Source organism: Schistocerca americana, chromosome X, assembly GCF_021461395.2.
Source record: "Schistocerca americana isolate TAMUIC-IGC-003095 chromosome X, iqSchAmer2.1, whole genome shotgun sequence".
Classification (NCBI taxonomy): domain Eukaryota; kingdom Metazoa; phylum Arthropoda; class Insecta; order Orthoptera; family Acrididae; genus Schistocerca; species Schistocerca americana.
The window spans coordinates 850682093-850695633 of NC_060130.1; the positions used below are offsets into that span (position 1 = coordinate 850682093).

The window sequence follows — 13541 nt, forward strand, 5'->3', positions numbered from 1 at the left end:
GATCTGCCTTTATTCAACAGCTGTGGTACAAAATTGCTATGAAAGTAAAGACAGTTTCATAACTGCATGAAGTGAAGTCAAAGCCTTGTTGATGGACAAAAGTTGAATGAAGCCAAAAAGAACATAAGTAGAGCAATGCTTTCATGACTTTAAAATTTGAACCATAATCAGATTTCTGGTGATGTTATATAACTGGAGATGATTTATGAATCCCAAAATTCACCCAGAGTAAGAACTGAAATAAAAACAGTAGTTGGAAGTGAAGATGAACCAAAAACTGTTTTGTTAGTGGAAAAAGTGATGGCAACTTATTCTACTAGAATTTAGAGGGTATCACCTTGTATTAGTATTTGGGAAAGTGTAAAACTGTGACTGTTTGTCTTTACACAACATTAATATATTGTTTGCATAATGAGTTAAAGCAGAAGTGACGTAGATGCAGTAAAGCACTCTTGCACCAGTACAATGCGCATGCTCTTGCATCACCCACTGTACTGGCAGAAGTCACGAACTACACATTGAAACAATTCTTTTGAATGACCATGCCATGCATAGTGTAAACATATTGTGCATATGTTGAAATACATTTGTGTTTATTGTTTTCTAACATCAGTCTTAACAATCTACCCTTGTAAATGGGAAGCTCTTATAAAATAATGAAACAGATGTTGAACAGCGCTATGCAAACAATCAGAGTTTTGTCCATTGTTAATGTCTGTCATGCACTTTAGCTACCTTAGTTTAATTCTTTCATTTCTTAATATCACATGAGGTAATATTTTGTGGCTACTTGCCAAGTCGAACAGAACACCAGATGGACTATACATGGTGTTCATTCACAAACCTGATGTAACTCCATTTTGATAAACTGGGAATTCCTACACCACTTTGCTGAACATCTGCTATCTTCTGTCATATGTTCTTTTCACCATGCATTTGTTGTTTACACATGTCTTACTCCTACATAATGCCTTACACTACAGATGGAAAGGGCACATAATTATACGGTGACTGCACTGCTGCTCATTTGTTGTGAACACAAGACTGAGAAATGATCTTTATGCAAGTAATATGTCAGTGCCTATAATTCAAAAAGGTGTACATTACATTGATGCAGTCATTTTCAACAGGTTTTCACAACAAAAAGTGCGGTCATTTACAAACTACACTTTTTCAAGCGTAATTGCTGTACATTATTTTAGGGTACACTTTGGCGATGTTGGAAGACATTCTATTTTGGGGTGACAGTGATTAATATATTTAGCTTAACATTTTATTTGTTGCTTTATGAGTAATGTGCAATATATGTTACCCAGAACAACCAGTACAACTTGTTGACTTTAAAAGTGTACATTACAGAGAAAATGAAATCATAAAATCAGGCAGCAGTGCCAGAGCAATGTAGATGTGTGCACATGCACACATTTCGTTTTGTGAACCAGTTAGCTTTGAGGAAAGATATTATTTGAAAGATTACTGATGATTTCAACCTTGTTTTGTACTTGTCGACGTGCCAACACCACAAATGGAAGTTGAGTAATTACCTTTAATCCTTCCATTGTTTATACGGATTATGAAATGCTTGCCATAGGTAAATTCTTTGCTGCAGTCATTCTTAAAATGTTAGAAAAGTCATTTTTGTACTTATCTCTCTTCTTTAAACCATCAATAATTATCTCTGACATGTTGAGTTTTCTATGTTACAGGTTAAAAAGACAGATAAAAATGCTTACAAGAAGAAAAGAACCTGGCTTCTTACAGAAATGAAGTTGTTTGATGGGAAAAATGTATCTGTTGTAAGTATAGTTAAATATTTTAAATATCAGTGGATGTAAACAGTAAATTTTTAATTCTTAGTTTTCATATAGCAAGAAGTGGAAGTGTGGTGCCATATTAGTTTCAAATTTAAAACTTTTGTTTTATGGGAATTGTGTCTGAAGATGTGAAAAGATTTCATATGTATGTAAACATACATGCATTATTTCAGTAACTGTTGAAACGTATGCCACTGTTTCACGTCTTAATCCCCCCCCCCCCTTTCCCCCTTTACACAAACCAACCTCAGCTTCAAGGTGAAAGTCATGCTGTTTCAAAGCATTACTCTGTATGCTCAATCCTTTGCATTGCTATGACAGTTGAAACTTCAAACGCAGTAAGATTGGCTATAGAAGCAAAGCAAATTGCTGGAAGTGTGAATTTGTTCCTACAAGCTGGGAATGCTGTGGTTTTCCCCCTCCCTTTTGTATCAGTTGCTCTTCAAAGCAGCTTGTGTGGAGCAAGGATAGTTTGCTGAGGAGAGGAATATGCAGGAACTGAGAGCGACCAAAGAAATAAATTTCTTGTGGTGAAGTAACAGAAGCATTGTAAACTCTAAAGAATCTTGTGTTTGTTACATTGTCATTCAGCCTTGACAAAAACTGTTGCGAAGGTACATAGTACTATAGTAACACAAGGGGATACTGTCACAAATACAGATATCACCTGAAAACAGATACTGGAAACATTACATCCTTTATGAGATGATGATTGATCTAAAGTGTACCTCGATATGCATACCTAGAAACCAAGACATTCTGAGTTGTGTTTGAGCATCATCTTACATTCACCAGCAAGATAGAAGAATAAAGGGAACAAGATGGAAGGATAAAGGCAAGTGCCACTAATAAAATGGTTCTTATAATTCAGTGGAATATGAACAGACTTGGAACAGTATGCTTGTGTCTTCAGGAGATACATTTTAAATGTTCTGACACACATTTACTAAGGGGCCACAATTTGCACAGAAGGCATGATGATGATACTAACGATGTGCATCACTCCTCCATCACCAGTCCCACATACCATGAAATTGTAACCAGTAGCCTTTAGAGAGAGAGAGAGAGAGAGAGAGAGAGAGAGAGAGAGAAAGAGAGAGAGAGAGAGAGTTTTCCACTGAATATGATAGTGTGATATTTATACCTGCCATCCCCTTGGCCCTATAGACATGGGCTGTCAGCAACTTCGTTTGATATCTTCACCATCATACCTCCTCTTTAGCAGGCCTCAAAGCAAACGATTCACCTCAGCACTGCAACAGGGTTCCTCTTGCCTGCTCTTGTGGATACAATTCAGTCAGAAATTGGCAGGATACTGTAAAGCCAGCGGACAGTGTTTGAAGATAGGTTCCAGCATATAGCAAATCAAATTGCTAGTGTGATTCATAAAGCTACTAAAGCATTCATTCCAAAACTGCATGGCCAGCTAAGAAGATGGCCTATTATGGGGTGCAATGAGGAATGCTGCTGTGTTATTGGGAGCATATGAGTTGTTCAATGAAAGTTTAGCTGGAAACCATTAAGAAATAAACCTTGTAGTGCTTTAATTTGCTAGAGAAAATCTAAAGAAAACATGGAGAGCAGGAGAAGATATTGACAGAAGTTTATGAATTCTGTCAGTCATTAGACTTCAACAATCCTAGTGTAAGAGTCAATGAGCAGCACCTCTGGCAAAGCCAAATAAGTACTAGTTAATGCTGTACCAGGAGGAGGAACACTTTTAACTGCTTTTGGTGAAGTGGTCCAGGAAATGCAGGATGGTCAAGATCGTAATCACTTTATCCAACTTAGAGAAAACCATGAGATGAAGGGGGGGAGGGGGAGGGGGAGAGAGAGAGAGAGAGAGAGAGAGAGAGAGAGAGAGAGAGAGAGAGAGCTGTCCATATAGACAGTGTCTGTACGAAGACAGATATTGGTGATCACAATATCATCATAACTATGGTGGTTAATATAGTTGAAAACACTCTTAGCCTTCTTCATGAAGTCATTTTCTGGAAAGAGTTGATAATGAGTTGTTGGCATCCTACGTAAGCAATAAATGGACATCATTTAGTTCAGTATGATGGACGTAGAGGAATTACAGCCGAAGTTTAAACTGGTTATTAATCAAGCTCTGGAGCAGTATGTGTGTAGCAAGTGGATCAAGGATGGCAAAGACTCGCCATGGCTTTTCAACAAAATTTGGAAAATTCTGAGTTAACAGTGCGTGTTACACTCTCAGTTTAAAAAAGAACATAGAAATATCAACAGGCAAAAGTTAGTACAATTTGTGTGCCTATAAAAATACTGGGGGATCCTACCATTCTCAATCCTGTGGCAAAATTCTAGGATGTCTCAGGTTTGATTGTCAGAGAACCTTTGAAGTCTCTGGTTCAAGCTTCCACTCAGTTCAGAACCAGGGGCCATGATCAGTTTTGCGCACAATACTGCAGATTGTGAGGTTTGTTGAAACTGTGTGAACAAGGATGGTCTTCTGAAACATCTCTGCCAGTCACTGGAATGATCAAGGTATGCCCTCATAGACCAGGCAACAGTCATAGTTTGTCCCAACATGTGTCATAGTCTGCCATTGATTTCATACTTTCCCCTCAGTGGTTTTCAGAACTGCCTTTTTAACATATTGAATGAGGCCCCCAGGCATACACACTGAGTGCACAAGGTATTGCTTATCATCCCTTGCCGTCATTTCCCTAAGCAGTGCCAGTATTAACCACATGTTTGAACTGCTGACTGTTAATATACCACTACTGTTTTGTGTTTGCCTTCCCTTGACATGGGACACAGCACGTTCCCCCACAGCTGAAGCAAATCTCACGGGCTCAGTTTCAGCAGGAGACAGTACAACAAACTTGTTGATTAGATGGTTGGGTGCACCTATGTGCCTATTTCTCCTGTACAGAGCACCTAGACCTACCACTGATACTCTCCTCACAGTCACGTGGACAAGTAGTGGTACAGCCTGTACTTTCTATTCAGGGGACAGTATCCTCAGGAGAGGATAGTACTTGAGGTGTCTTTGGTATTTTACGTAATGACTCTCAGTAGCCCTTCCAACACAACCCTTTATAACAGCAGGTTCCAATGGTTAAGTTGATTTCCAACTGGTCACGAACATCAGTGAACTCTGCCTGTGTCCGAGAACAGTACATGCAGTAGGGGTTGCATTGTTGCTGGTATAGTGTTTTACAAAACAGTAAGCAAATAACTTTAAATAAACTTGCAGATGCTCATTTAATTTATGAGTTTAATATGCTAACAATATTACCAGTTTCCTTTAAGAACTGAAGTGATTAACAGCCAAAAGGGGCATCTGTTATTACAACAGAAAAACTTCCCATAAAATTTACTGATCTCGTGAAACGTTTTTGATGTTGTGATTACTAACAACCTTAAAAATAGCTTTAATTTGCAGTAAATGCTTACAAAATACATTAATACAAGGTGTACAAATTTGCTTCCGCCGTCCCCCCCCCCCCCCCTCCCCCCCCAACATTTGAGGCTTTAATGAAACAAATTGGTTACACATGTATGATTCAAAGTATTTTCCATCACTGGCCACTACTTCCTCCCATCTTTCGGGCAGTGTACAAATTCTGCGTTGAAAAAATTATTCATCTTTTGAAGCGATCCACGAATCGATCCAATTTGTGACTTCTTCATGAGATCGGAAGTGTTGATCAGCCAGGCCATGCCCCATTGATCTAAACAGGTGATACTCAGAGGGAGCATTGTCTGGATAAAACAGCGGATGGGGTAGGACTTCCAATTTTAACATTTCCAAGTACAATTTGACCTATTTTGCAATGTATGGTTGAGCGTTGTCGTGCTGCAAAATTACTTTATCGTGCCTCTCACCTTACCGTGGCCGTTTGTCTTTTAACGCTCTGCTCAAACACATTAATTGCATTTGATAATGAGCACCTGTGATTGTTTCACTTGATTTTAACACCTCATAGTACATGACACGGAGCTGGTCCCGCCAAATGCAGAGCATGATTTTGGAGCCATGAATATTTGGTTTGGACGTCGACATGGAAGCATGGCCGGGATATTCCCATGATTTTTTGCATTTAGGATTATCGTAATGAACCCATTTTTCTTCCCCGGTCAAAATGCAATGCAGAAATTCCTTCTGTTTTTGCCTCTGAAGTAACTGTTCACAAACACACAAACGCCGTTCAACGTCTCTCGGTTTTAGCTCACACGGGACCCAAGTTCCTTCTTTCTGAATCATGCCCATAGCCTTGAGACATTTTGAAATGGCTTGCTGTGTCACTCCCACAAATTGTGCCAATTCTTCTTGAGTTTGGCGTGAGTCTTCACTCAGCAATGGCTGCAATTCTGCATCTTCAAAAACATTCTCTCTTCCACCACTATGCTGGTCTACAACATTAAAATCACTGTTATTGAAGTGTTTAAACCACTCACAACATGTTCTTTCACTAATAGTGTCCTTACTATACGTACTTGAGAGCATTTGATGAGACTCAGCTGCTGTTTTCTTAATATGGAAACAAAACAGTAACACCGCTTGCAAATGGCGAGAATTGGGCTCGTGAACTGATGTTTTCAATCAAGAACAACTTTATGATGCAGACGCAAATCAGTTAATGTTTGAATGAGGTTATGTTGACTGAGGTCCAAGCTAACTGCCCAACATCTGTGATCTGTTTCTTTCGACTGCTGCTTACTGTTGTCACCACCTATCGGCAAACGGCAGAAGCAAAGTTGTACACTCTGTATTAAAAGAGGAAACTAAAAATGATATATTATGTTACTTATAATATATTGCACAGTAGCTGTAAATAACAAATGTCAGTTTACTGTGTAGTAGGTTATGCACAACACTTGTATCATTTAAAAGTTCTCAAAAATTTATCTTTATTCTTGTAGAAATTAGGTTTTTAAAATGAGGGTGCTACTGCTAAAATTTAGTGAAGTACAAATATGTGCAAGTGTGTGAAAAGTCTTAGAAGTGTACCGTTTTTTTTACATAAATGCACAATGAAATTAGGGAACATTTGTTTTTGAATGACAGTACTATTGCCAATAGTTTCTAAAAAGCACAAATTAAATTTACAATTGACAATAGAATAGAATTTTTGTGGAACTTACAAGTGTTCAAAAATTCACAGTATTTCATGATACACAAGAGTCTTAACACAGTTCAGTGGAAGATTACATGAAAATGACGAGAACAGAAAAGTGTTAGACTCTCGAATTTCGCATTGGACTTATCTCATGCATGTGGTCTCACGTAAAGGTAAATTTGGAACTTGGCTTATGCATGTAAATAAATGTGGGAAATGTACGATTTTTCACTTCACTAAATTTCTGACACCATCTACACTAGTGTGCTGAGGCAGAATGACAAAAATTAATGGCCCACCAACAAAGCAAGATTTTCGCTTGTGGTGGCTGATGATGAAAACAACCTCAACCTACTGGAAGCAGCAATACAAGCAACATTCATAAATGTAGTCGCCATCTTGTATGTATTCATTTTCAACTTTTCCCAGTGTCAGAAGTACTCCACTAAGTTTTGGATACACGCCCCTACAAATTCTACTTTTTCTACATGGGGACACACACCTGCCAGGATACCCCTTTGTCCTGGAAATTGAAATAAGAACACCGTGAATTCATTGTCCCAGGAAGGGGAAACTTTATTGACACATTCCTGGGGTCAGATACATCACATGATCACACTGACAGAACCACAGGCACATAGACACAGGCAACAGAGCATGCACAATGTCGGCACTAGTACAGTGTATATCCACCTTTCGCAGCAATGCAGGCTGCTATTCTCCCATGGAGACGATCGTAGAGATGCTGGATGTAGTCCTGTGGAACGGCTTGCCATGCCATTTCCACCTGGCGCCTCATTTGGACCAGCGTTCGTGCTGGACGTGCAGACCGCGTGAGACGACACTTCATCCAGTCCCAAACATGCTCAATGGGGGACAGATCTGGAGATCTTGCTGGCCAGGGTAGTTGACTTACACCTTCTAGAGCACGTTGGGTGGCACGGGATACATGCGGACGTGCATTGTCCTGTTGGAACAGCAAGTTCCCTTGCCGGTCTAGGAATGGTAGAACGATGGGTTCGATGACGGTTTGGATGTACCGTGCACTATTCAGTGTCCCCTCGACGATCACCAGTGGTGTACGGCCAGTGTAGGAGATCGCTCCCCTCACCATGATGCCGGGTGTTGGCACTGTGTGCCTCGGTCGTATGCAGTCCTGATTGTGGCGCTCACCTGCATGGCGCCAAACACGCAAACGACCATCATTGGCACCAAGGCAGAAGCGACTCTCATCGCTGAAGACGACACGTCTCCATTCGTCCCTCCATTCACGCCTGTCGCGACACCACTGGAGGCGGGCTGCACGATGTTGGGGCGTGAGCGGAAGACGGCCTAACGGTGTGCGGGACCGTAGCCCAGCTTCATGGAGACGGTTGCGAATGGTCCTCGCCGATACCCCAGGAGCAACAGTGTCCCTAATTTGCTGGGAAGTGGCGGTGCGGTCCCCTACGGCACTGTGTAGGATCCTACGGTCTTGGCGTGCATCCGTGCGTCGCTGCGGTCCGGTCCCAGGTCGACGGGCACGTGCACCTTCCGCCGACCACTGGCGACAACATCGATGTACTGTGGAGACCTCACGCCCCACGTGTTGAGCAATTCGGCGGTACGTCCACCCGGCCTCCCGCATGCCCACTATACGCCCTCGCTCAAAGTCCGTCAACTGCACATACGGTTCACGTCCACGCTGTCGCGGCATGCTACCAGTGTTAAAGACTGCGATGGAGCTCCGTATGCCACGGCAAACTGGCTGACACTGACGGCGGCGGTGCACAAATGCTGCGCAGCTAGCGCCATTCGACGGCCAACACCGCGGTTCCTGGTGTGTCCGCTGTGCCGTGCGTGTGATCATTGCTTGTACAGCCCTCTCGCAGTGTCCGGAGCAAGTATGGTGGGTCTGACACACCGGTGTCAATGTGTTCTTTTTTCCATTTCCAGGAGTGTGTGTGTGTGTGTGTGTGTGTGTGTGTGTGTGTGTGTGTGTGTGTGTGTCTATATATATATATATATATATATATATATATATATATGTGTGTGTGTGTGCGTGAGTGTATACCTGTCCTTTTTTCCCCCCTAAGGTAAGTCTTTCCGCTCTCGGGATTGGAATGACTCCTTACCCTCTCCCTTAAAACCCACATCCTTTCGTCTTTCCCTCTCCTTCCCTCTTTCCTGACGAAGCAACCATTGGTTGCGGAAGCTAGAATTTTGTGAGTATGTATGTGTTTGTTTGTGTTTCTATCGACCTGCCAGCGCTTTCGTGTGGTAAGTCACATCATTTTTGTTTTTTTTTACACACACACACACACACACACACACACACACACACACACACACACACACACACACAGTGCCACCAGAATGGTTTACGTAAGGTGGCTCCCAGCACACTGTCATCAGTCACTTTGCTCGCTTTGAGAACAGTTAGAAGATACATGTGTGAAATATTAGTAGAATTAGTGAAATCTTTATGGATTACTCTGAGGATTGCCTGTTTGCTAGTATTTTGTTGCATATTTAGCACCATGCAGGGGCCATGCACATGTTAATTAATAGGTTCAGTTTGCACATATCAGATATGTTTGGAATCACATCAAGAAAGTTTGGGTATGGTGACGAGTGGGCACTAGCAATGAGACATAGAGATCTTGAAGTTTCACAGTCTGTACTGATCAGTGATTTATCAACAGTTGGTGAGCATTTCTGCACATGGAGGTTGCGATCAAGTGTCGCTGAGACAGACGTCTCAGAGTTTCACCTTAATAACAAGTTGGCTAACAAATAGCTCACAATCTTCTATGAAGAAAGACTACTGAGACATAACAGAAACCCGAAATATCTGGGGATTACTCTTGGTAGATTGTTACAAACAGTGTCTGTTAAGAACATATGCCAAAATCAAAACTCAATATAACACTCTCCAGAATCTCTGTGGCACATCATGGGGATCCTCTGCATTGACACACTGTACTTCAGCTGTGGGATTGGTGTACCCTGTTGTGGAATATTGCTCCCAAGTTTGGATGAATAATGTTCACATAAGGCTTTTTGACATACAGTACAACCATACCATGTGTCTTATAACTGGTACAATCAGACCTACACCTACTTTCTGACTACCTATACTTAGCCACGTCCCATCTCCACTTCTGCATTGAGAAAGTGCACTTGTGTGGGAGTACAAAAACCTACAGAAAAGTCCTCCCCTTCCTGTTCACATAGACATTCCAAACAATAACAAAGGAAGACTTCACTCTTGCCACCCACCCCTGGAAACTACAAGGATGTTAGTTGACAATGGCTTTAATATTAATCACTGCTAGAGACACACAGGGCAGGTTAATGCTACTGCAGAACAACAAAAGATGCTTTGCATAACTGCCAATCCACTTAGCTTTGAATTGCCATGAAAAATCTGGTTGGGTTCTTAACTGAATAAAAACCATCACTTTGTACAAGGGGAAGAAAATAACTTTTCTGCTGGAAAGCCGACTGTTCACCTTGCAATTCACGAACATCCTCTGAGAGCTTTCCCTGGTGATGCAACAGAGTACCTGGGTGTGGCAGAGGGATCAGTAGACTAAGTTTGTGGCCTGGATATTAGTTTGTAATTTGAGATACTTTGTAAATATTTTTATGGTGTAGCCATATACTAAATAAATAAATAAATATGGATTACTCATTAAATGTGAAAACGGAAGGTGTAGCAGTAGCTGCCAAAATGGGTTCAGGGAGTATTGTTCAGGCTCACCAAATAATCTGACTCAATTGGAAGCTTCTATTCAGTATGCTTAGATGTTCAAGCAATGTCTCATAGGTAATTTATTTGACACTGAAGTGACATATGTCATGATGTGGCGGTACATTATCGTGAAACAACTTCACATCTGGGGCTTATTTGACTACCTCCTGCAATTAATTCAGCCAAGCAAGATGATGCAGTGGTTAAGCTTGCGCTTGATCTTTAATGACCTTGTTGATCAGATGTTAAACTGTTGTTTTTCTTTCATTTTTTTAAATTTTAGTAGTCTCCTTTCTTGCAGAATGATCCTTCTGTTAACTGTGTTGGGGACACATTGTTGAGTATGTTTACACAAGAGAATGATTTGCCACAAGGCAATTCGTTGAATGTCATCTGCTGTAAACAGTGCAACCAACACTGTGAATTGTTCACTATTAACCAGTGACTTTATTTTTTTTTATACCTGTAGTCTCACAACAATTTGTCAATTGCAATTGGTACTTCAGAGATGGGAGTGCACAAACAACACATGGTGATTTATGGGAAAATGTTGAGTGCAGTGCAACACAAGGCTATTTCACATGCAAGAGGAACTTATAAGACAAGCCTCATTCCCAGCCTCAGTGCAGAAGCTAATGAGCCACCATTTGCTTTTTAACATCATCTACTTACAATGAAACACAACTTGAAAATGAAATTGACCATAGAATTGAATGCATTTGACATCATGTTTCACTCTCTATTTTGGTGATACTTTACAAATTACCACAAGCCACAACCACAATTTTGAATCTGTGCAAAGGAATTCATGATAGCAAACAATATTGTGGGTATTAAGTTGTAGCAAATACTGTGGTTTGTTTCGCAAGTGGACAAGAATAAATTTTAAATTACTTTCCTTGAAGAAGTAGTGTGTGGTTTTACCTACCAGTTCAATTCCATTGCATTTTAAATAAGTTACATAACACTACTCTAACTGACACTGATGATGCCATGCAAAGTGACTTAATAGGCTACTGTGCTTTCCCCTTTGCCCTCTCCTCACCACTCCCCCATCCCCCACTCCACCAAAGCTGTAGATTCATATACAAACAGAGTTCATTTGGAGTTGCCCCTTTCCTGTGCTAGTATCCTACTGTCTAAGTGCACAAGGTGTACCTTATCATACCTTGTGTCATTTCCCTAATGGGTGCCATTATTCACCACATGTCTGAACTGCTGACTGTTAATATACCACTTCCATTATTTTTGCTTGCCTTCCCTCGACATGGGACACAGCCCATTTTCCAGCAGTTGAAGTGAATCTCATGGGCTCAGTTTCAGCAGAATCCAGTACTGCAAACTTGTTGATTAGGGGGATATGGGTGCCTGTTTCTCCTGTACAGACACCTATACCTACAATTGATACCCTACTCACAGTCAGGTGGGCAAGTAGGGGCCTTTCAGATCCTGATGCACAAATTTTAACTTTAAAAGATTTTTGTGCTGCAACACGTGTTAAATATAGTCATCAGCTGTTCAGGAAAGCTGATCCAGTTGCTGTAGAGGCCTTTGTAAACCTTATAAAGGAACAAGAGTGGCAATATGTTTATAGCGCTGATACAGTAGACGATAAATATAACGCTTTTCTCAAGACTTTTCTCATGCTCTTTGAAATTTGCTTTCCATTAGAAATTTTAAAACAGGGTACTAGCACAAACAGGCAGCCTGGGTGGCTGACTAGAGGGATAAGAATATCTTGTAGAACAAAGTGGCAATTATATCAAAACGTTAGAAACAGTCAAAATCTAAATGCAGCAGCCCATTACAAACAGTATTGTAAGGTGCTTAAAAATGCTATTAGGAAGGCAAAAAGTATGTGGTATGCAGATAGAATAGCTAAGTCTCAGGATAAAATTAAAGCCATATGGTCAGTCGTAAAGGAAGTTGCTGGTCTGCAGAGACAGGTCGAGGATATAGAATCAGTGCGTAGTGGGAATGTCCATGTTACTGATAAGTCGCATATATGTACAGTATTTAATAATCACTTTCTGAATATATCAGGTGAACTAAATAGAAACCTAGTCCCAACAGGGAATCATATAGCGCTCTTAGAAAAAAGTGTTCCGAGACTGTTACCTGAAATGCTCCTCCATGATACTGACAAGAGGGAGATTGAGTTAATAATTAAATCACTAAAGACCAAGAACTCTCATGGATATGACGGGGTATCTAGCAGAATACTGAAGTATTGTTCTATGCATGTTAGCCCAGTTCTCAGCCATATCTGTAACTTTTCCTTTAGGAGTGGTCGGTTTCCTGACCAATTAAAGTACTCGGTAGTGAAGCCACTTTATAAAAAGGGAGACATTGATAATGTTGACAATTTTAGACCTATTTCTATGCCATCGGTGTTTGCTAAAGTTATCGAGAAGGTTGTATATACAGGGTTACTGGAGCATTTAAATTCACATAATTTGCTGTCAAATGTTCAGTTTGGTTTTAGAAATGGTTTAACAACTGAAAATGCTATATTCTCTTTTCTCTGTGAGGTTTTGGACAGATTAAATAAAAGGTTGCGGACGCTAGGTGTTTTCTTTGATTTAATGAAGGCTTTTGACTGTGTTGACCACAAAATATTACTGCAGAAGTTGGACCATTATGGAGTAAGGGGAGTAGCTTACAATTGGTTCGCCTCTTACTTTAAGAACAGAAAGCATAGGGCAATTCTCCGCAATATTGAGAGTGGTAGTGATGTTCAGTCCCAATGGTGCACTGTTAAGTGGGGCGTTCCCCAAGGGTCGGTGCTGGGGCCACTGCTGTTTCTTATTTATATAAATGATATGCCTTCTAGTATTACAGGTGATTCAAAAATATTTCTGTTTGCTGATGACACCAGCTTGATAGTGAAGGATCTTGTGT

The 13541-nt window shown here is 40.8% G+C and overlaps 1 protein-coding gene across 4 annotated transcripts in view; it reads left to right on the top strand.

Moving 5' to 3' along the window:
* Nucleotides 1–13541, top strand: part of LOC124555302 (exocyst complex component 1) — a 277770-nt gene that overhangs the window by 60177 nt on the left and 204052 nt on the right. For all 4 annotated transcript variants that reach the window (XR_006968531.1, XM_047129176.1, XM_047129177.1 and 1 more), the window contains one exon: nucleotides 1707–1796. Coding sequence is in view for 3 of the 4 variants with exons in the window: in XM_047129176.1 (XP_046985132.1) it covers nucleotides 1707–1796 (90 nt within the window). In the remaining variant the exon portion in view is untranslated. The remainder of the gene's footprint in view (nucleotides 1–1706; nucleotides 1797–13541) is intronic.